A 25,186-nucleotide genomic window follows, 5' to 3' on the forward strand; every position below is an offset into this window, starting at 1 on the left:
GTCAAAAATTTATTCTTCAAATACTTCGTTTGAAACCCGATACTACCGAAACGATTAAAAAGATATTCGCTCAAATTGAAAGTCACTCGAGGCAAACACAAAATTGCGGATTGCCAAACCTTGCAGACGAAATAACTTTGTTGGCCGTGCAACCAGATATACTTTTATTCTCTCCGCGCGTCTCTTATAAAACATCGTCTCTGTTCCAATCGAACAGTTCGATTGGAACAGATTTTGGCAGACGTCAACATATTTACTCAGAGGGCTTTATACCCCGTTTTCATTGCGCTATATATCGCGTGATATAGCGAGATCATATCAATATCGAGTGGAGGTGTTCACACTACGCTCGCGTGATGTAGCATGACGTTTATGTCAGATCGTAAACAAAAACAAACATGCATCAGATTCATTTGAACCAAAGCATAAATTAAATAAAGTAGAAATTTTACGTATTATTTTCTAGAATTAAATCCCGATTAGGATTGAATAGAATTGAATTTAAAAATTACTGGAATTCATTTAATAAGTGATAACTCATCACATATTTCAATCGATAACATACACCTGAATAATCTTTTTGCAAACATGCGCTGCAGTGTGAAGTATAACGGTATAACTTCTTCATGGAATAATCTTTGAGATTATTTGAGTGAATAGGGTCAACATGGACAACGTGAAAGACTTCTATTATCCATTATCTGCTGTTGTTTTGAGCTAAAACTGCAAGGACAACCAATATTTTTTGATTTTATTGTGGGATCCAATCTACGCTGCATAGGGGAATTTACGTATTCTCAGGAACCTAAGCAGCGACCATCTTTCTATAGCCTTTTTTCCGAAGACAACAAAGCAAGAAGACGACAGATACAGTAGCGCTGCGCTTGGGTGAAGGTGGAAGCAACGCATAGAAAAATTAGCAATTACACAAACCATTCTTCTGAGGATGTGATCTTTGCTATCACATTCGTTCGAAGCATTTACCTTTGAGCGACAGATGACGCGATTGTACCTGTCTCGTAGCGTTCGTATGATAAAATGGAATAGTTGCCAGTCTTCTTGATATGAAATCTTCGCTTTTTCTCTAAGGAACGCACACATATGCAATATTGGTTTGTTTACAATCCTTTGCTGCCAGATGATCTAACAATTTCAGTCGAATGAATTGTCATAAACGGTTTAACATAGCTTCAATCTTCTCTAGTGAGAGTGACTATTGTGGGCAACATTTTTGTTTTATTCGACAACCTTTCTATTTAAGCTGCGTGTTAAACAGCTGTGCTTTCATCGGCAACTCCAAATCAGCAGCATTTTATAGTGCGTGTGTTTCATTTCAAGAAAACCCTGCTAGATTGCTTTTCACCGTGGTAAAAATATAATCACATTGAAGCTGAATGCCTAAAGAATCGTTTGAATGCATTCAGCGAAGTATTTTCGTAGGAGAATCCAGTGAAAAATCTGTCATGTCGAAGTCGTCATTTCACCTATTACAATACAAAGAAACTATCGAAGAATCTGTGTCATCATATTCTTTACCAGTGATCCAAATTTATAGATTAGCTTCGGCCTAATCGCCCATTTTGGGCCTATCGAGCAGAAAACATCAAATAAATCCATTGTTTCAGAGTTGACAAGTCAATTATGCGTTTGGTACGATAATTTAGTTCAAAAGCTACCGAACGAATCAATTTTTATCTTCATACGATTGGTCGAAGTGAATTCAATGGCGTTTGAATGGCGTTTCAATGCATTAGGCCAAATTTAGAATCCGTAGGTCGAGTTTGCGGTCAAGAAGCAGTGTTAGATTTTTAACAATATCTCAACAATTTGTTTCTCTATAGCAAATAGAACGGTACGTACAGAAAGGTAAATAAATTTAGAAGACATCTGCATTCCATTTTGTGGAAAAAATAGACTCGAAAAATAGAGGCAAAAGACGAGTTGTGCTTAGTAGGCCCAAAATTAGATCTAAGATCTATATGGGATGGATTCAGCCAAAACTGTACTGAAACTTGCCGGAGAAGTTCATACGGCTTGCGATATCAATTGGACTTCTCGGGAAAGCCCATAGGACTTCTCAAGACAGTTCTAAACTTTCCATGACTAGTGGGGAGATTTCCATCAGAATTATATCCTCGTATAACTTTGGTCTGTCTTTTCAAAAGTTAACAGACTGCCCGCACCAAAACTCTTGCCTCTACCTCTCCCCCCAAACATCTGCTAGCTGCAGGTGCATAGTAGGTACTAAACAACGACGGGAAAAGCTCGCTACTCTCTATGCATGGTTTATATACCTCGGTGGCTATACAAGCTTTTATCGTTCTGGAACTAGAACCTCTGACGTAGTGGGTAGTAATTTTGAAGAAACTATTCCCAAGTAACAATTTTGGTTTTATGAGGGTTCTGTAGACCATGATTTAGACTTGTAGAATGCTATAAATCCTTTATAAAGCTTGCAATGTTACCTGGGTTTCTTCCCTTTGGTTTAGAACGTCGATAGCAACCCAACGAACATTTGAAGCAGAATAAGAGCTTATTCAGGCAAATATATGCTTCTTCAGCCAAAAAATTGCTTATTCAGTCTTTGATCAGCACTAATTGTTTGTTGGGAAAGCTAATTACGCGTTGAATTGTGTACTTGGACCAAAAATCGATTGAAAACGACCCGAGTTATGGTAAGACCTTTATTTCAAATCGACCCTCTCAGAGGCCGACCTCACTCAAAAATATAAAACTTTCTACTCTTTGATGTTATGATGGGGTTTCGTTCCTAGATAGTTTTTAAGCCTACAGTCCGAGTTTTAGTTTGCTAGGACCCTTATTGAGTCTTGGGGATTTTTTTTAAAGTCATATCAAGACCAACAAAATATAAACAAACTAAAGGCGCTCCTATGGGCAATCCGCTTTCTCCATTTTTATGTGAATTGTCCATGGCTAACCTAAAAAAAACTCTGGAGGATAGGAATTTGTTTCCCAAATGTTGGTATAGGTACGTGGATGACATCTTTAGCATTGTCAAAAGGGAAGATTTATCAAAACCTTTGGAGGTCATAAGCAACGTTCACAACGCTCACGAAGAAGAGAGAGACGGCAAACTCCCCTTCTTAGATCTTCTCATCATCAGGGAAACGTCTTCGTTCAATTTCGAAATCTATAGGAAACCAACAAACACAAAGCACTTCAAACCATTCCCATCAACACAAAATGGCCGCTTTTCACCACATCGTTCACAGGATGCAAACTCTTCCTCTTAGCGATACAGGCAAATCAAAGGAAATAGCTCACATTTTTTAAATCGCTAGACTTAATGGGTATGAAGAAAAAACAATTCAAGCAGTAATCGATAAAAGAACAAGGGATCATTTTAGGCCTATTTCGACAACTCTTACACCAGTAACTGAGGGTTTAAAACGGGTAGCGGTGAATTTCGACAAAAACATTACCAAACCATTGATTTCAAAGTTTGGAAGTTTTGGCCTAGACTTAGTATTCAGCAGCAGGACAAATCAGCTGAAGTCACTGTTAGGATCAACAAAAGATTCAATAAATATCTTAGGGAAAGCCGGAGTCTACAAAATCTCTTGTCCAGATTGCAATAAAATCTACATTGGTCAGACGAAAAGGACTTTGGAAAAAAGGTTTAAGGAACACGTCGCAGAGGTAAAAAAGGCTAACAAAGAGACGGATAAAGGACTTCATTATGAATTTAAATCCAAGGTTGCAGAACATATCGTAACAAAGGGGCACAGTTTAGAAATATTTAAACATAATCCATCCACATTGCTTAATAGAGATCAAGGAAACGGATACTCGAGACTCTTTAGCATGCTACCTAAAACAACACATCGTAGCATGCCTCTACCTGTTGGAGACTGAATTTAGGTACCTGTTTAGGTAAATTTTGACATGGCAGTGGATACCTGCTGATTTTTAGTACCTATTGATTAGTATATAACTCGTAGATAACAGATGGATTCTTCAGTGGTGTTGAGTACTTGGCATTGATGAAGTCTGCAAGTAGTAGACGAAATACGCGTATCTGTCAAAAGATAAGCAATTATAACGGAATTTAAAGGAAATAAACCAACCCACTCAAAGCTCTTCATAAAGGGATTCCGTTAAGAGGTTCGACAAATTTAAAGGAAAGAACAACAATTGAAAAAAGGCCTCAACTCCATTTTGTAAACAAACCTTGTAAGGCCATTTTCTCGCGAACCAAAGGAAACCAACATAATGAACAGGTAGGGGAACTTCTCCTCTACCCGATTGTGGTTTAGGTTTGCGAAAGTGGGTTTCGGTTTGTGAGAAAATGGCCTTACAAGGTTTGTTTACAAAATGGAATTGAGGCCTTTTCAATTGTTGGTCTTGATATTAGGTACTTAAAAAACTGAACTGTGAACTATGATATGAAAAAGAATTTGGGTTCATGGTACTTTGGTAGGTCTGGAACATCCGTAAAAGAGGTCAATCAATCAAACTGATCCTAGAGCTCCGCAGTCAATCCATAAAATTGATACAAGAGTTCCACGGTTTTTCGAAAACACGTGGGTTTAACACAAACATGGACCCAAATGACCATGGGACCGTCCTCCGGAAGATCCGTAAAAGTGTTCTATCCATGATGCTGATTCTAGAGCTCCGCGGTTTTTTTTCTAAAATACTTCGAACTGTGATATATGAAAGAATTTGAAGTCAATCAATGAAACTGTTTAAAAACCGCGGTTTTTTCGAAATTCTCGGAACTGTGATATAAGATAAATTTAGGGTCGTGACATAAACATGAACCTGGATGGCCATTGGACCGTCCTCCAAAAGATCGGGAACATCCGTAGATTGGTCAATCTGTGAAACTGATCCAAGAGCTCAGCAGTTCTTTTTTAAACACATGGAATTGTGATATAAGAAAGAATTTCGGGTGGGGACGTAAAAATGAATCCAGATGGCCATTGGACCATCCGGGTCCATGTTTATGTCACAACCCCAAATTCATTCTTATAGCACAGTTCCTAATATTTTTGAAAAAAAAAACAGCGGAGCTCTAGGATCAGTTTCATGTATTTACCACTTTAACGGATGTTCACGATCTTCCATAGGACGGTCCCATGGCCACTCAGGTCTAACCTAATTTTTTTCTTACATCACAGTTCCAACTATTTTCGAAAAAAAAAACGCGAAACTCTAGGATCAGTGTCATGATCAGTTTCAGGATGACGGTTCCATAGCTATCCGGGTCCATGTTTATGTCACGACCCCAAATTCTTTCTTATATCACAGTTCCACGTGCTTCCGAAAAAAAATCGATTAACTCTAGGATCAGTTTCATGGATTGACCTCTTTTACGGATGTTCCGGATCTTCCGGAGGATGGAAAAATGGCCATCGAGGACTATGTTTAAGTCATGACCCTAATTTATTTCTTATTTCACAGTTCCACGTGTTTTCAAAATAAAAAGAAAACCGCGGTGCTCTAGGATCAGTTTCGTGGATTGACCGATTTTACGGATATCCCGGATCTTCCAAAGGACCGTTCCGTTGTCTCCATGATCCATAAATAGGAACCATAACTGTATTCTGGCTACTCAATAACATATGTGCCCAATAATGAAAATTATAGATTTTAATCCACTTGCAAAACCCATAAACACACCTTTTAAAAAAAGTAGACGACCCTTTTATCAATCTTATTACAATCTGAATTATCTACAGACCGTAGGAATTCTAGGGGTCAGTACTGATCTCGGTGCTGATAAAAATCATGTCTTCTACACTCAACTTAGCTGAAAATGAAGACAACCTAATCAGGTGACCACAGGCGACAATGAACATCCAGCAACGAATGAAGAAAATCAAATCAAGGTTTGCGAATGAAGGTTTCGGTTCGCGAGAAAATGGCCTTACAAGGTTTGTTTACAAAATGGAGTTAAAGCCATTTTAATTGTTGGTCTTGAAATGTTGACTTCGATACTCAGAGGTTGCCTTGATCAAGAGAATTGTTTTATGTCAAAATTCAAATTCATGCAGGTAGTTGTCGCTCAACATGGTCTATACAAGGTGTGGAATTGATGGCCTGTACGCATTGGTGTAGTTCGTTTTTCACTCGGCTTTCAGTCGGCTTCGCACGATTTGATTCTTTCGTACGCTCAAACACGCTCGTAGTTACGTCATAACGTTTGTTTCAATCAGCGTTTGCATTGGAAATTGAATATGAATTATAGAATTTATGTATGAAACCAACATTTATGAATGTTTTCCACTGAATGTTGTGATAATGTAGTGATTATTTTATTAGCATATTGTATACCATGAAAAAGCAGCCTGCTGGTGAGTTTTTGACCGTTTCCAAGTAATGAGTAACTATAAAAATACAAAACGCCTGCTGATATTTCCCGGATACATTACAAAAGAACACAAGCAAGCGCAATCATCATGCAAACAAATCTAGAATTTGCTGTACTTCATATTTCACAAATTTGCGTTCGAGTGTTATGACGTCGTGATCAACTCTCCCGCAATGTTTACCTTTTTCCCTCTACCAACACATACGTTATGGCTAGATCTCCAAACCTTGTATAGACCAGGTTGGTTGTCGCCTGCATAAATTTGAATTTTGACATAAAACAATTCTCTTGATCAAGGCAACTTCTGAGTATCAAAGTCAACATTTCAAGACCAACAATTGAAATGGCTTTAACTCCATTTTGTAAACAAACTTTGTAAGGTCATTTTCTCGCGAACCGCAACCTTCATTCGCAAACCTAAGCCACAATCGGGTAGAACAGCATTTTCCCTACCTGTTCATTATGTTGGTTTGCCTTTGAGAACTTCGTTTCGCGAGAAAATGGTCTTACAAGGTTTGTTTACAAAATGAAGTTAAGGCCATTTCAATTGTTGGTCTTGATTTGTTTTTCTTCATTCGTGGCTGGATGCTCATTATCGCCTGTGTTATTGTCAATATAAATATCCGTCTTCATCTTGGTGGGGATGATTTTGAGGTTCAAATGCAGAATGATTATTTTCAGTTTTAAACTAATATAGAGCTGAAGAACGTGTCGTGTTGGTTTTTATACGCAGATCGATGGAAAATGATTGCCTCTTGCTGAATTGATGATAATATCGAGGTCTTAGCTTCTGGGGACGACAATGTTCAAAATAATCATTTTGCCAAAAATGAATTTGATTATCTTGCTTTTGAGGATCGCTTCTGATTTTGACAATTTTGGGTTGGATAATCAATCACTGGTGAATATCAACAAATGCGTATTCGTTGATGTATGATGAACTCATTTGTTCATTTCTAGAGTAACATTTGAAATGGGCCTATGTCCAAAACGTAAACAACCCAGAAAATTAATTTTGAATTTTTCCGCCACTGTTCAATTCATATTTAAGAAAATTGAAGTATTTTAGGCATTTATATTGTTCACAACAACAATAGTAACTGTATCTCAGTATACAACATCTAAAATATGCGAAAAGCTTTCAAAAATATATGAAAATCGATAACAATTTAATTTCATAAATTAATAAGCCTTTTTGTGAATCTTTCAATTGATAGGCCCTTTTTGTTAAGCCGTTGTGCGTGTCATCACAAATGGTACGCCCTTTGCTAAGCTTTTTCGCAACGTCAAATAAATTCAAAACAAATCATCGGCCCTGCCTCAACCAGTAGGGCCTAGCTTTGGTTTGAAAATTTTCAATCATCGGCCCTTCTACGTCACTAGGCGTATCAATGAAATGAAATAAATGAATGGTTGGCTGTTTTAGCGTGAATTGAAAAATTTCGTTGATCGGCCGTTTCGAAAATCGAGTTATTTTTAATCAAGCGGTGCTAAAGAATGGTATCAAACCCCGATTTGTTTACGTTTTGGACATAGGCTCATTTCATATATTACTCGAGATTTCGCTCGTACATGACAGCGAAGATATTCAAAACAAACGCAATTCATCTACACTGGGTTGAAGCGCTACTGCTTGAATGTGATGGTAAATGATAAAGTTAAGTTTGACACCCATATTGATATGGTTCCCGTCATGTCCCAGAACCTGCTTCAGGTTGGCCATCGCAACTTCTGACGATGAGAATTGATACCCATATTGACGTGATTCAAAATATTAAAATTACTGATTACTTTACTGGAATCGATTTCAAGGAAATGGTCAAATCTCGGTTGTTTCTCAACAGATCTTGGATCTGTAGCCAGTACTGAATTCAGAATTGCTTCTTGCATCAGGAAAACATATTGATTCAAATAAATTGTCATACCAGAAAAAAATACAAGTTAAAATGATTTATTAAAACTGCTATAAATTTCAAATCCATCCGGTTAGATCAAAAATGGTTTACTTTTTAAAAGTTAATGCTACTTCAATTTTCACAAAATTTTGCCTGTTCCGATCATTTTGTCCATGCTCTGTAGAACTGTTGCATGCCAAATGACGAAACGATGCGACCTTCTTCGATTTGCATAAAACTTTGCATAATTCAAGCTGAACATTGCATTCGGTCCTAAGTAACATTGACAAATTCTCTTCGTTGACTTTCTTTTTGCATCCCCACGGCCATGTGAAGACATTCCCACTTATTTTCAGCTCACCGATCGATAAAAGAAGCTTTTATGTAGCATCTAATACGTCAAACCGATCAAGAAACGGTTATGTGCTCAAGTTATAAACGAAAGAGAAAGTCGATTAAGAGAATCGATCAATGTTACTCAGGACCTAATGCAATTTTCAGCTTGAATTGTTTGTTAAGGATAATCATTTTGAATCTCGCAAAAAAACTTTTCAACAAATCTCAAAACTCGAAAATATCAATTCCAATCGAAATGACGTCTGAGACACAGAGGTCGGAAAAGATAATTCCTTTACACGCTAACTTGAAAGTACCCATTGATGGTTAAAAAAAGACCCATTTTGAAGAAAAGTGGCTAACTCATTAAACGAGTCAATGAGTAACTCATTAATGGGTAACAGATACTCATTTTTTATAACTAGTTCGTTTATTTACTAGGCTCAGTGGTGTGTGACACTATGCGGAGCCAAAAATCAGTAATGTTTGAATTTACATTTTAAACAGCAGTAGTTCTAGGTTAGTATTGGGTACCAATTAATCGTGGCGGGCTCGAGGTTAATGGGTAACAATTTCGATTGGAAGGAACTAGGTAGGAAACTGGTTTCTGAAGCCTCCTTCAGATACTACTCTTGGACGGTTCACCAAATCCTGGCTGGGCAGGGGCAAGTAGCACAGAATCATGAGGATAATAAGGCTGGGACACAATGGCTGGAAATTGTGTGGAAAGGAGGGGATGGTCACTAGACTGATGCAAAATTTGACTTTTTCACTCCACAGTACTTAAATGGTTTCAAATCGGGTCCTGATTAGCCTCCCAAAACTACGACTCATTTGGTTAGAAATAGACTTCGCACAAAGCCATTTGAAGTTTACATGTAAATTACTATGGGAAATCTCAACTTTTTGTTCATTGCCTTCTAGTCTTTTTCCATATTGAGCTGCGAAACAGTTTGATAGCCATTCTTATAGAAAATTTTATCATCTACAAACTTTGCTGACGATTGTTTCTATGTAAAACGAGACAGGAAAAAGTTATTAATTATTTAAGAGATTGGTAAACTTATGACATGATCAAGCAGCTGCTCTGTAGGCAACACTGTATTTTGCAGTGTGACGTAGTAGCCATGATTTGTGTGTCCTATTCAACGCCCTAGAAACACCAATGTTGCCTGCTGAGCAGTTGATTGAGCATGATCATAAGACATCAGCGCATTGAACCATTGATAACTTTCGATCCTTGCATTTAATCAAAAAGTGGTCTTGAGCAAAGTTATAGCTGGAAGAATTTCCTACAAGTACAGTTGAAAGTTTTTGAAGTAGATCGATATGGTGAATTATTAGATAAACATGAACAAAAATCTTGGTTCCACCATAGTAATTCCCATAAAAACTTCAAATGGTTTGTGCCATCTCAATTTCTCACCAAACGGGTTCAAATTTTGAGAGGTTAGTCAGGATCCGATTTGGAATCGTTTAAGTATAGTGGAGCGAAAATTTCAAATTTTGCATCACTCTAATGGTCACATCAAACTCTAACATCAGACAAACAAAGGAATTCGTAGATCGCCTGCATGTAGGGAAGATCACGGGTTCCCAATACATCTCTTATTTCACGGAAGGGTTGTCTACCTCGGGCTAGTAGAGTATCCAACAGTCGTGCTCTGGAGGCGTCATTAACCGGGCAATACAAAACTGCGTGATCGATGTCATCATAACCGGTTCTGCACCTACATATATTGCTGTCAACGAGATTTATTCTGTAGAGATCTGCGTCTAGCGAGTAGTGGTTGGACATAAGTCTTGACATCACGCGAAGCCCCCATGAAGCCCCGACTTACATTTAGACCTTTGAACCACGCTCTCGAATGAATTACTTGTCCAATTGTTTTGTCAACTTAAAAGAAAACTCTGACGTACTAATGGAAAAAAAATCATCATGTGACATTCTTCTATCATAAATCTCGCCTTGTTGTGCGCCAACCTTTGCGAGTCTGCTTTCTCATTGCCTGGGTTTGAGCAATGTGAGGGGACCCATACAAAGATAATCATATATGATCTTTCGACCAGCAAACTCATCTGTTCCCTTACGTTTGAAAGGAAATAAGATGAGTTCATAGCTGGTTTCATCGACCGAATAGCCTCAATCGAACTGAGACTATCCGAGAAGATGAAACAATGGTCTATGGGCATGTCGGAAATCATCCAAAATGCGAAATTGATTGCTGCCAGCTCAGCAACATAAACGAACAAGGTTCCTGAAGTTTCCGGAAGGCGGTTGAGTATTCATCAATGCGTGATCCATCAGTGAAAAATCTTTTATTGCAATTGACGTGTTGCTACTTTTCAGCAAAAATACGGGTAATTGAGATAGGTTGAAGTTGATCTGGAACTCCTTGAATAACCTGTTTCATGGAGGGGTCATAGTCAATGGGGGAACTGTAGTTAGTAAAGCATACACGAGGGGGATTATAGCACGGAAGGCTAATATCCGATGACATGTAATTAAGATAGATTCGCACGAATCTAGACTGGGTGCTCAATTCGAGCATTTCTTCGAAGTTTTCAATCACAAGGTTGTTACTGACACTACATTTTCTCAATACTCTTAATGAGAGCTCCCAGAAACGGGGTTCTACCATAGAGGTAACTCTAAGACTAGTACGTCCCAAAGAAACGTGCTCAACTTTTTGACTCAGCTCTGGTACTATCTTCGGTCCCAAGCTAATCGATGCACCCCTCGAAACATAGGAAAATCCACTAACTCCTCATTTTATCTGTCAAACTTTCATATCGAATCAAAACAAACATTGAGTAGTACTAGAATTTCGACTAGAATGGGGTACGTTAATCGTTTGCTTGGGACCAATAGGCTAGTCAAGTAGTGAGCCAATTTAAAATCGATAGTTTCGTATTGACGAAAACAACGATATTGAATACGTTCCAATTTAATTAGGTGGCTTTTTTGAACTGAAAGAATAGTCGTTTTATACAGTTTAATTAGATGTTCGGGGTGAGCACCCCATTTTGAATCAAACCAAACTCCAAGGTATTTGAAGGTTAAAGATTGGGTAATGTCTCTACCCAAAAGATTTAGACGCAGTTGGGCTGGAAACCGCTTCCTTGTAAACACTACCAATTCAGTTTTTTTTTGTGGTGAAAACTCGATCCCTAAATTTCTTGCCCAGAAAGACAGATTATTTAGGGAATATTGCAATGGTCTTTGCAAGATTTCCGCATGTTGACCTCTCAGGGAAACCATGGCATCGTCTGCAAGCTGTCTAAGCGTGTATCGATTATCTAAGCAGTTATCAATATCTTTGACATAGAAATTATAAAGTAAGGGACTTAAACATGAACCTTGGGTAAGCCCATGTAGCTAATTCTAGAAGTTGTCAGTTGACCTACACAGTTTGAAAAAGTAGTGTAAATTTCTGTCACTATGATGCACATAAATGGAGCGTCATATACCATACAAATTCACATTCCAGATCGTGTCAATTTATGAGTCATTTCATGAAATATTCTAAATATTGTATGCAACCATCCATCTTTGTAAGCAATATTTCTTGCAAGTTGCTAGTTTAAAATACTGGGTAATCCATTACTGTGCAAATTGTTTAACAGTATGTCTATGGAAACAGAATCAAATGCGCCCTTAATATAAAAAAAACTGAAGCCAATTTCTCCTTGTGCGCAAAGGCCAATTGAATATCAGATGAAAGCATCGCTAGACAATCGTTTGTTCCTTTACTTTTTCGAAAACCAAATTGCGTATTTGAAAGCAGGTTGTTTGATTCAATCCAGTCTTGATAGGATCATTTTGTCTAATAATTTCCTCGGGCATGATACCTTAGCGATCGGACGGTAAGAATTGTGATCAGACGCTGGTTTTGCAGGCTTTTGAATAGCTATTACTTTAACCTGTCTCCATGCTGGTGGAACTATATTGAATTTCATAAATTAACTATATATTTAGGTTAAGTAATCGTCTTTTGACGATATCGGGGAAGTTTTTTACAAGGTCGAATTTGATCATATCGCTTCCCGGAGCAGAGTTATTCGGTGAAAAAAGTGCCATTGAAAATTCCAGCATTGTGAATGGTTCATTTGGTTGAAAACAATAAATTGAGCTTTGGAAAATTAGCAAGGCTTTTGAGTCTAGATAACCACCAGGACTTTGAAGTATGTTCGTGATATTTTTGAGGATAATTTATTAGAATTTAAAACAGAGTTTTAAATTATCTGTGAATATTGAGTTACCTTAGCAGTTTGCAAAACTTTAGAATTCTGAATTGCCCTAGATTTTAGAATTTTAAGGTAATTCTCAAAATAGTTTACAGTGAAGTGTAAGTATGCAGTTTGTCCAACCTTTGATTGAAGTGAAGACGGTATAAATTGTTTTTGCAAACTCTGATGACAATTGCATGGAGATTTTATGAAGAAAGGAAATAGTTAGAAATCATAGACAATTCTTAAGATGAAACTTAAGGAAAATGCTGATACGAATCGTGAGAATAATTTCAATGGAATTCTGTCCAGTGTTTCTATGGAGATTAGATTTTATCAAGTTTTAAGAAATCTGGCTACTTCTGGGAGACTTTCAAGGCTATTTTGGCAAAGTACTTGAGTACTTAGAGTATACTGAAGAGGATTAGTCTGAGAAGAATGTGACGGTCATTCTGAAGAGCGTACCAAAGAAATTATTAAGAATATTCTAAGGGAATTTGATAGAGAAAAAAATTAGACAAAATTATGCCAATTCTTGGAAATTATTACCAGTTTGAGGGAATTGTGGAATCAGATAGCGATTTAGCAGAGATTAAAAGAGATAATGCTAAGCAGTCTTAGAATGTTACTGAAAAAGTTTGAATATTATAAAGTGTTATTAGGGGAATCCAGAATAGAAGTATGATGAAATTCTAGGATGATTCAAATTGAACTCTGTAAATGAAGTAAATTCAGACTAACAAAAAATTTCATGATCTGGGACCCAGGAAAAATATAAATTCCAAAATTTAGAATCATTTCAAGATCCAAGGACTTCAAAAATGACGCTTTCAGACTTTCATTTTAGTTATATAAAGGGTGATACGGTCAAAATTTGGTCAAGGGAAAACGCGTGTAAATCGGTGAAATCGTTTATTTAAAAAATCAAATTAAATTTCTTTTTCAAGTTCAATTTGTATAAAATTCAGGAAAAATATTCAGTTAGGCTTCCGCTTTTCCAAATCCGAATTGCCGGGCCTTACGCTTGACCCCTGCCATCAGATTTTGTACAGCCACCTTGTCCACCTTCTTCGCCGCAGAAAGCCAGTTTGCCTTGAACTGCTGCTCGCCCTTAGCAGTTTTTTTGGTCTTCTTTAGGTTCCGCTTGACAATAGCCCAGTATTTCTCAATTGGGCGGAGCTCTGGCGTGTTGGGAGGGTTCTTGTCCTTGGGAACCACCTGCACGTTGTTGGCGGCGTACCACTCCATGGCCTTTTTACCGTAATGGCAAGATGCCAAATCCGGCCAAAACAGTACGGAACAACCGTGTTTCTTCAGGAAAGGCAGCAGACGTTTATTCAAACACTCACAGTCCCGGAAGCTATGAAAATGCTGCTTTTCAAGCCACAGGTACAGATGGCTTGCCAAACCAGATATTTCTTTGCGAACTTTGACAGTTTCATGTGCTTGAAAACATCTGCTACCTTTCCCCTTCCTTTTGCCGTATAAAACTCCTGTCCCGGAAGCTGCTTGTAGTCGGCTTTGACGTAGGTTTCGTCGTCCATTACCACGCAGTCAAACTTCGTCAGCATCGTCGTGTACAGCCTCCGGGATCGCGCTTTGGCCGTCGTATTTTGTTTATCATCGCGATTTGGAGTCACTACCTTCTTGTAAGTCGATAGTCCGGCTCGTTTTTTGGCTCGATGCACGGTTGTAGACGATACACCCAGCTTATTTGCGGCATCTCGGAGAGAGAGGTTAGGGTTTCGCTTGAAACTACCGGCAACTCTCTTTGTCGTCGCAGCGGCTTCCGGTTTTCGATTTCCCCCCGATCCAGACTTCCTGGCTGTCGACAAACGTTCCCCAAACACTTTAATTACATTTGTAACGGTTGATTTGGCAACTTTTAGCGATTTTGCCAACTTTGCGTGCGAGTAGCTCGGATTTTCGCGATGCGCGAGCAAAATTTTGATACGCTGCTCTTCTTGCTTGGACGGCATTTTTAAAAACTGAAGAGTGAATTCCAAAATCAAAATAGGAGCAACATTCTACACACACACACACCTTCAAAATGAGGGGTGTTCAGGTTTTTAAATGCAAAATTGAAAGAAATACGTCAAGTTGATATTGACCAAATTTTGACCGTATCACCCTTTAATAATATTATTCTTTGGCATAAAATTATTAACAATGGTCATGTGGAGTTTAGTAGTTGTAGTTTAGGTAAACTGTGTGTGAGTACGACGATGTTAGGCTTTAATTCTCACTTCAGCCAAGATAATTTTAGTTTAAAATAAAATTGCCTACTGGTCTACCGAATGTTGTGAGTTGTATGATATCAAGAATGAAATTGTAAGTCTGATCAATCACAGAGTAATATTACAATTATTTAAAACTAAAAAAATGTGAAGACACATTCTAGTACTGCATCAAATATTTAGGACTAAATCGATTATTAGTTTAAAAACCACAAGGGACAGCCCTATGGGGTTGTACGCAATGGTGACGTAGGACTACGTGGTTTTATATAATAAATCTTATTTGTTAACTGCAGCGGTAGCTTGTGTTTTGTGTAGGAATAGGAATTTGAGCGGAATTGTCTCTGTTTAGACTCTTTTGTGTCCTCCTTCTATGGATGCTCATGTGGACTGCAGCCTGGGGGGGGGGACGTGCTGTCAAATCAGCCTACTGATCATCTTGTATGAAACTGGTTCCAAACGTAAACAAACGCTGTAGGTTTCTTATGGCTTGTTTACGTTTGGAACCAGTTATGCGAGGTAGGCGACGATTGTTCGTATTTGACAGCCACCTCCCCCCCTTGACTGCAGCTCGCTGCTTGCAGGCAGCTTTTCGTTGTGTAATGGAGAACACAACCACTCACCACGCGATGATTGAATAAACACCGTATTGTGAGACCAGATGGAATTCAACTTTGAAATCTGTGTTAGGGAAATCGCTTTTCGCAGGTGATAATTTTAATTATCATAGCAACAGTTGCACATTCGTGCAATTTTCAATGGTGAAATTTTGAAAAACTGATAAAGTCTTAAATTTAACAGATCCGTAGAAATATTTCTGGTTGATTGGTTTAAATGTTCCATTTTCGGTTTTAACAAGGTGTACCCCCATATAGAAATCACAAACGTAGTCCTACGTCAAAAAATCATCCCATCAAAGTTGCTTAACTTTTGGATGATTTTAGCAATGCTAACAAGTTTGCTTTATATATTTTTTAAACATGGATTTCATAAACATTCTGGTAGACTTTGAATAAATTACAGATGATCATACTGACCGATTTTTACAGCAGATTGACACATCACTTTGATTTCTGTAGCATTATGTTAAAAACAGGATTTTTTAGAGCATTCCAGATTTATTCAGATTTTATGTTTAGACTGGTCCAGATTTTTCAGGAAATGACCTGGCAACGCTGGTTGTGCTGGGACAGAGTCTGGACAAACATTTTTAGCGAAGTCGAATATCCATTGGGAGGAGTATTCTTCACTCTCATTGGAAGATGAGCGGCTTCGCATATAGCGAGCCTTTTTCGAAAGCATTGTCATCGAGGTTTCTCTAGAAAGTCCCTCGATAAGAGAACGCCAGTAATTTCGTTTCTTTGGTTTTAGTAAGTGTTTAAGCTTTTTTTCAAGCTTTAAATACTTTTAAAAAAGCTCAGATCTTCCATGCCTACGATAATCTTAGTGTATTCGTCATCCCATCCAGGGGTGGCGGGTCTTCTTTTGAAGGATGCACTTGGAATACGTAGTTTCTGAGCTTCTAATGCACTTTTGTAGATTAGTTCGGTAAAGAAAAGAAAATCGTCCAATGGTGGTAGAAGATCGGTAAATTCAATCATCTCGGTTCAGGCGGATAATGTTAAAATCGTGGAAGTTTAGTTCATCTTCAGAAGAAAGTCAAGTTTCACAGAGTGCAAATATATCACAATCAGAATTGTGAATCAAATACTTGAACGATTCTAATTTAGGTATTAGACTACGACAGTTCCATTGTAATAAAGTGATCATACCTTAACCATACCACTCGACGAATTATCCATCGAAAGATATGAATTCACCAATGAGGGGCCATTATACAATCAATTGCTTGAAGTAGCCCAATAAGCCCTCGAAGTGGCGATTCGTCGGGAAAGGGGCATTCAAAATGTTATCCACAATGTCCTTAAATTTAATCTTTCCTCGCTTGGACGGGAGAGTTTTCTTTAAATTGCGAGTAGACGTGGTGTTTATTTTTGGTAACCTCTTACGATTACCTTAACGTAACGGCGGGGTGGAATAGCTGCAGCAAGGATCAGATGGAGCAGCAATTACCGATTTGTACCTCCGGAGACTCACTCTCGTCTGCTATATCAGAGTCCAGTTCATCGGAAGACAAAATCTCCTAAGTGTTTCCATTTTGTGCGGCTGAACTAAACTCTTTACCGTAGGATAAGTCTTGTCCAACTGAACCACTTTAATGAAGACGGAAATCTGCCATCTAGTCCACACTCCATATGTAAGGTTAGGGCAAACCTTAAAAAAATATTGTCACACTAGCGTCACCTGGTGAGTGAATGCCGAGCTGAAATTTAGTCTTGGTGATCTGCACAACCTTTTCGAAGACGGGATCCTTCTGTATAGTCAAGAAGTTATGTTAGGACAAACAATTCAAAATTAATATCACACTAGCGCTGCCTGATGTGTGAATTCTGAACTAAACTCTTTAACTTAGGATTGGTATTAATCATCTGAACAACTTTACTGGAGATGGAAACCTTCTATCTAGTCGAGATGATAAGTTATGGCATAAAATTCAAAATGTATGTCACACTAGCGCTGTCGGGTGAGTGAGTTCTGAACTAAACTCGTTACCTCAGGGCAGGTTTTGTCCATCTGAACAAATTTGCTTAGTACAGGAATCATCCATATTAGCAGGATCTGTAGATATCGTTATACAATGTGTGTTTAGAAGGCATCATTTTCGTTTTAGCGCTATCTAAAGAGTAAATTTTATCATAAACTATCCATAATTGTGAAAACCTTGTATTTCTGAACATCTTTGCGGAACGAAACAACATCCTATATGGATGAGATCTCGTGATATTAACATCTCTATATAGTTTTACAATGACCTCTCCCCCCGAGAGATTCGTCCCTCAAAAAAAAATCTTGGTAATTTTAACTAAAATTTCACTTAATTAACTTTGTAGATCATTTTAAATTTCAAAAATCTGTTGAACCTTCGCTGAGATATGACAATTTGAATTTAGAGTCAAATTAACCCCAAGGTACAGATAAAATAAGTTATTTTTGGCACAGACGAAGGGTTTATAGAGAACTTTCTATGCCAACACCAATGCGTGATTTTGTATATTGTGCGTAAACCAGAGAAATCTCAAAAATTACCAGACATTTCGACTTTATGCTTAATTTAAATGTATATCGTACAACCGGGTACCAACCTCATTTGACCTAGCTGCCCTTTTCGACAAAATGGCGTTCAGTCTGTTGAAATCTAGCCTTATCATCGAACAAAAATTGACCCCCCCCCCCTCTCTTTTGAAACCTGGCTACGTCCATAAGCTCTTGGGAAAGAGTTCCCGTAGAATTAAAAGGCCTTATATGGAGGTCTGGTGAACTTTCAGTGGGGATTTATAATCATATCCACTAGTGAACTGCTCTAGAAGCCTCTGAAGGCGGCTACTGACAAATTCAAAGTCGGATTTGAAATATTTTAGGAGCGAATCCTTGGACTTCTTTGTATTCAAAGTTCTCAGTACTTCCTATAGAGGCCTTCTTGTAATTCAAAAAATACAAATATTTAGATCATGAAAACCTTTGCTTTTGAAAGGAATTCGCAGTCCTCGGGTTTCCATCGACCTTACTCTTAGGAAATCCAAAGGACTTGTCCTGGAGAGCCACAATACATTCTCCAGCTACTCTTAAATATCCCGAACATTAAGGACTGACCGCTGAGGTTGGTGACATTTGTGGACAAACAAATTATTCAAATATATATTCCAACCAGTATCTATTAGTTCATGGACGATGGATGCATCTTGCCTTTAATGTCAAAACCTCCCAAAATGAGCTGTTTCTCTCGTACCGCATCCCATCCTACATGTATCTGTCCCTGACTGTCTCTCTCTACTCTTGGGAATGTCCGTGTTCGTAACTTCCTTCAGTGTAGCCCATTGTGAATGTGATCCGCATAAGGGAAGACCTCCCCCGAAAACTTCCTCAAAAAAACCATAAATATCGAACAAAATAACAATTCACTCTCATAAAGCGAACCCAATATCTCGTGGTTAATTCAGAGTCCTATGTAGACAGGTCGGCGCGGCGAGCCAGTAGAGCCGCGTGGAAACAAAGCCAGTGCGTTGCCAGTGGGCAAATCTCCGGCGCCTCACCCATCCCTCCCATCATCGTCGGGGGCGTCGGCGGCGGCGGCGGCAGCGGCAGCACCAATCAGCCTCAGCAGCAGCAGCCTCAGCCTCAGCACCAGCACCAGCCAGCTCAGAATGCACCATCAGCCGTCGGCGGCGGTGGCATCATCCTCCCTGTTGGCGGCATCGGGGACAGCGGCAGCGGCGGCGGAGTCTATCTCCCGTTCAGTAGCCAGCAGTCCATCAACAACCTCCTTACAGCTCGGTCCGCATCCGCTCTCAGCCACTCCCAGCAGTCTACCGTATCAATCAGTAGTGGCTCAGTTAGCTCAATCCCATCGAGCCTCGCCACATGTGGGCCCTCAGGTAATGATAACACTTCAGAATCTCTCAGAATCTCACTCGACAACCCTACCTACTACTAACTACTCTTCACAGAATACAGACGGACAGTTGACACATACGTACCACACTCACACAACAACACGCGAGCTAAATTTTCGTTTTCTTAGTCATAGTCGTTCTGAACCAACACCAACACACTTGAGCACCCTTTCGAAGCACCTTGAATTGAAAATAACGATCATATTAGTGTTAGCGTTGAGCTGTTGCATTAGCGATCGATTGCGAGTGGATCCTAATGGGTGTCTTTCTCGTTCTCCTTCTTCCCCCTTGCAGCCCCATCAATTGGAGGGCTTAGCGGCCTCGGCGGAGCACGGCCAATCGCCACGTCACGTCACACCCTCCCCAAGCTCTAGTTCCACCTCGTCGGCGTCCGGATCCGGTTCCGGTGAGTCGTCCTCCTTCTCCCCCTCCCCCAGTGTTGAACCCGAACTAACCAATTCGATTTTTTCTTCCCAGGTACTGATACCATAAAACGTGGCGCATCACCCGCTTCGGTTAAGTTCAGAGAATCCGGCAGTAGCTATTCCCTCAAGTCCGACACGAGCCGCATCCTCAGCAGTAGCAGCAGCCTAGCAAAGAAGTACACCCCCAATGGTGGCGCTGGAGGTGCCGAATCCATCACCAACGGTTCCACCTCGTTCGATCATCACCATCATCCGGTGGGATCGTCGTCATCGATTCTTGGCAACGGAGCCGCCGCCACCAGCAGCAGCAGCAGCGGCATCACCAACGGAGCCATTCGCAAACAGCCTCAGCGTGACGGCGGCAATGGCGGCAACGGCAGCAGTAGCAGCACTATCAACAATGGACCAAATATCTCCTCATCATCAGATTTACAACTTCCATCCAGAAGTGTTCTTTTCTCATCGGATTACCTGTCATCCACATCCCCATCCTCGACGGCGGCCACGACGCTAGCGATGCAGAAGTCAACGATGTCGGTGGGGTCACTGTCAACGTTAGATGTGGCCACATTCAGCCTGGACGATAAGAACAACCTTGTGGTGTCGCCGTCGCCTTCGTCGGCTTCGGAGTCCTCGCACCATTCGTCAAACTCTTCGCTAAGGGAACGATCACCGCAGCCATCGCCGTCGCTGAAGCGGCAGGAACCGATCGATCGTACCGATAGCGTTGGCGGCAGTTCGAGCACCGGCGGATCCAGTCTGTTTTCATCGCTCCGAAGTCAAACGCTCGGCAGTTACCAGTTCCCGTCGAGTACGCTGAAGTTATCGGGTCAGCTAAGCGCGGACTCGGCCACATCGGCAGACGATGGCAGCACTTCGTCGTTGCTTCGGAAACTCACCACGTCACTGTCGAGATCCATCACCAGCAATACAGGCACATTACCATTATCGTTAGGTAGGCAAGGCGCGAGTAGTTCATTATATCAGCAAGAAAAGAGCTATTCAGGCGGTAGCAGCAGCGGCGGCAGTAGTAGTGGTAAACCAACGAGTGCTTCTCTGAATTACGCAAGCCCAGCCGGTGGTGGCAGTCTGCTGAGCGGTGGTGACGGTAGCGGAGCTAGTGCAGTAACCACGGCGGCCGCCGTCACTAGTATGAGCATCTACGGCACGCTTCCGAAGAATTCGTCAATCTACTCGTACGGTGGTGGGTCGTCCGGTATACTCACGGGCACGTCCAGCTCGTACGGTATTAGCGATCGACTACGGGCACTGACCGGTAGCGGTGGTGGCAGCACGGGCGGCGAAAGCTCCAGTGGACTGGGATCCAGCATGACTACGACGGCAACTTCGTCTAGCTCCGGAGCGGACAGCGGAGCCGGCTCCAGTGCGGCCGATCTGGGCGCTAGCGGGTATGATTACGAGTCGTCTGGATTCTCGTCCACGGGACTGACTTCGTCCTACGGTGGGGCGTCCGCTTCTTCTTCGGTATCGATGAACACTTCGGCAGGTTCTGGCCTTTCGTCGTCGTACTTCAGCACCGGAAGCGGTAGCAGCCCTTTCGGTGGTGCTAACGGTGGATCCACCGAAACTACCGGAAGCGGTCCTCCGACCTATCGAGTGCAATATTCGTCAACGAATCCCTTCTTACCGAGTTACAATCCACCGAATATTGACAATGGCGGTGCTGTTCCTGGTAACGGGGGTGCTAATAGCGGGCGCAACGGTGGACTACGGTCCTCGGACGAGGACGACTCGTTCGATATGAAGTAAGATGATACCAACCAACCAATTCACTATTCGAACAGTATTAGTCAAAGCGTAGCTGACAGGTATTTAGGAGCCCTTTGTTAAACTGTAGTAGGATAGTTACGAACCAAACAGAACTTACAATCATAGTTTTTCTTCTTTTGTACGAAGCCAGTTTTTTTTTTCCAAAACAAAAACAATCAAAACACAAACAGTTTTTTTTTCCTCTAACGGGGAAGTATTTGACACTCTGTACTTGGTATTGTTTACACCGAAGCAGGTGCGTGTTTTCACGCGTCTGATCGATTCCTTTTCTAGGTTCTGTTTTACGCGAAACAGGAAAATATTATCGAAAAAAAAAACTAAGATGCAATAGGCGAATACAAATTTTTGCAAAAAAAAACCCTTACAACATACATACCCTATATATGATTGTATTATATTGGGAAAAATTTGATGAACCAACAAACGAAAACAATTACAAAACATGCATTTAGACGCAGGAACAGGATTGTTATAACCTTATAATACTGAACGTGCGCATTTGATACGCTTTACTTGTCATTTAAACGAACAAAACAACAACAAACGGAAAGTCGAAAAACGCAAATAATAATCAACGCTGCTTTAGAACGAATGCCATCATCAATAACAAAAACAAAACAGCAAAACACACGACACAAACTCACATTTGCTATTGTTTGTAAATGGAGGCGGCGCGAAATAAACACAAAAAACGAAAACAATAAGACGAAAAAGAACAAGACTAACTTTTACATTACAATTATAAAGAAAAGGGAAAACATCTCGTTCACCGACACTCACAAACACTCATACAAAGCCAGCTACCAGCAGTCAGTGTTAGGGTGAAGAAAGAACAGGAGAAACAGAATCGAAGACTTGTTCGCACACACACACACTCACAAAATCTCACACCCGCTAAATTTCGCTTCAACGGAATCATGACACTTAAGCGTTAAAGGAAAATAACAAGCAATTAGCAAAACAAAATTAAAGACCATTTATAACCAGTGACTCACACACACACACACACACGCATACGATTATACGAAACAAATGCATAACCTTTTTCAGTGCGCAGCAAGCGTCATGTAACTTTTTCCCTCTTTAACATCACTCTATTTATAGCACAATTCTTCATTAGGCAATTTTTATGGGAAGCGAAATGCACTCATTCTCAGACAAGTACGGCACATCATCATCATCATCATCATCATCTTCGTAATCAACAATATCCGGTAGTCCAATTAATATGGGGAAAGTAGAACACAAATAGACGCCTTACTAAAAATCGGGAAAATTGGCAACACTTTTGCTTTCTGTCAGTATTGGGGGGTTTTGCCGAGTGCACGGTTGGATTTGAGTTCACTCACTCGAGATAAACAGGTACAAGCTGCGGGCAATATTTACTAATCATGAACACCAATGGCGATAAGTTCCAACTCGAATTAACTTTTAATACCGTCCCTGATTGGAGGATGTACCAAATGTTTGTTAAGGATGGTATTGATTAACATCGACGTCGACAGCAAAACAGCCTGTCATTCGTGATTGGGATTTAATCCAAGGATAATACCGGTTGGAGCTGAATAATGAACATTTATTATGGTAAGCTCCAACCGGTATGATCCTCGAATCAAATCCCGATCAATAATATCAAGCTGCTTTGACGTCAGCAAATACGACTCTAAGCAAACATTCGGCAGATTATCCAAACAGGGCCGGAATTAAAAGTTAATCCGAGGTGGAGCTTACCGTCATTAGTGCCCGCGGCTTGTATGACTTTTTCTCTAGTGAGTGAACTCAAATCCATCCGTGCACTCGTCTAAAGTCGAGGTTAGGGTGTCGAATGTATGTAAACAATTAACGCTTTGTTTTTAATCAGTGTGTACGGCAGTTTAAGGATAGTTTCGGTTGTCAGTTGGTTTTGCTCGAATGATGCGGCTAAATATAATGGATGAAACCGGAATCTCCGATTTCATGTGCGGTTGATAACCGGAAATGGGCATTAGATTTGAATTTGCATGATCGGATTTTGATCAGTCTATTGAATTTGTGGAGTTCCTAGTATGTCAGGTTGACAGTCTGACATTTTCAAGATATTCTGACATTTTTACGGTGAAGTGACAACTTGTCACTCATGGTGAAGTGATTTGATTTAAACGGCAATCACTTCACCATGAGTGACAACTGGTCACTTCACTTCGTTTTCACCGTGAAGTTGCACCCATAATAAGGTCCAACAATAACTTCCAGAAATACAAGTTCTGACATTTCATCCAAACAGTTTCGAAAAAATCGTCAAACAGGTCGAAGGCATCTACGACAAAGTTCCGAGGGAATTCCACGAATACTTTAGTGTAATTTCGAAGAAAATTTCTGAAAAATCTCTTAAGAAATATTGTGAAGTTCCGAGATGACTAAAGAGAGTTTTGAAGGAACTTCATAGAAGTTTCGTGGCAAGTTCTAACATAATGTTCTTAAAAGTTTCTAGGAATCTTCTGGAAATCAACATTCTGGAAACATCTAACATCTAAGAACAAAAGGCAAGTTCTCAACAACCGGTAGAATTTCCAAACAACTCTGGAGGAACTTCAAGAAAGATCCGAGCCTACTTGAAGGCAATTCCTGGGGAACTTCAACGGAATATCTGGAGGATTTTAGTGAATTCCAGGAGGGCTTTAGAGACTTCCCGTGTAGCTGAGGTTTTCCAGGATTTTTTTTGAAGTTCCCTCGAATCGTATCTGTAGCTACCCAGATACTTCTCTCAACTCCATGGGGAAGTTAAGCGCACCCTTGGGTCTTTTCTGAAGTTCAATCGGACTTTATCTGAAGTTCCCTTGGATTCTGAAGTGTCAAGTTGCCTCGAAGCGTTTTTTTTTAAGTTGTCTCGAAACTTTTTTCAAGTTGCCTCCAAACTTGTCTCGAATTGCCTCGGAAATTGGCTCGGAACTTGTATAGTTGCATCTGAACTTGCCTCAAGATGCCTCGAAATTTATTTCAAATTGACTCAGAACTTGAATCAAGCTGCCTTGGAACTTGTTTTAAATTACCTCGGAGTTTGTCTCAAATTGCCTCGGAACTTTCTTCAAGTTGCATCCGAAATCTTTTTTTAAATTTCCGCGAAACTTGACTCAAATTGCCTCGGAACTCTCCTTAAGTTACCACGGTACTTGCCTCAAGTTGCCTCGGAACATGTCTCAAATTGCCTCGGCACTTGTCTCAAATTGCCTCAGAACTTCCCTCAAGTTGCCTCGGAACTTGCCTCAAACTCGGAACTTGCCCAAACTCGGAACTTGGAAAATGTCTAAAGTTGCCTCGGAACTTGTCTTTAGTTGCATCGGAACTTATTCCAAGATGCCTCGGAACTTGCCTCAAGTTGCTTCGAAATTTGTCTCAGGTTGCTTCGAAACTTGCCTCAAGTTGCCTCGGAACTTGTCTCAAGTTA

At 40.2% G+C, this 25,186-nt stretch overlaps 1 protein-coding gene across 5 annotated transcripts in view; it reads left to right on the plus strand.

Annotated features, from left to right (window-relative positions):
- Window positions 1–23,403, plus strand: part of RhoGAP100F (Rho GTPase activating protein at 100F) — a 314,040-nt gene extending 290,637 nt beyond the window's left edge. For 4 of the 5 annotated variants that reach the window (XM_065223162.1, XM_065223161.1, XM_065223163.1 and 1 more), the window contains 3 exons: window positions 19,110–19,528; window positions 19,841–19,952; window positions 20,024–23,403. In XM_065223162.1, coding sequence (XP_065079234.1) covers window positions 19,110–19,528; window positions 19,841–19,952; window positions 20,024–21,741 — 2,249 coding nt within the window. In that variant the 3' untranslated portion in view covers window positions 21,742–23,403. Of the gene's footprint in view, window positions 1–19,105; window positions 19,529–19,840; window positions 19,953–20,023 lie in introns of all 5 variants that reach the window. The other variant, XM_065223165.1, reaches the window with a different exon arrangement.
- The last annotated feature ends 1,783 nt before the right edge of the window (window positions 23,404–25,186 follow it).

Source organism: Ochlerotatus camptorhynchus, unplaced genomic scaffold (assembly GCF_037179485.1).
Source record: "Ochlerotatus camptorhynchus isolate MF236.1 unplaced genomic scaffold, CSIRO-AGI_Acam_v1.1 ptg000185l, whole genome shotgun sequence".
NCBI classification, from domain to species: domain Eukaryota; kingdom Metazoa; phylum Arthropoda; class Insecta; order Diptera; family Culicidae; genus Ochlerotatus; species Ochlerotatus camptorhynchus.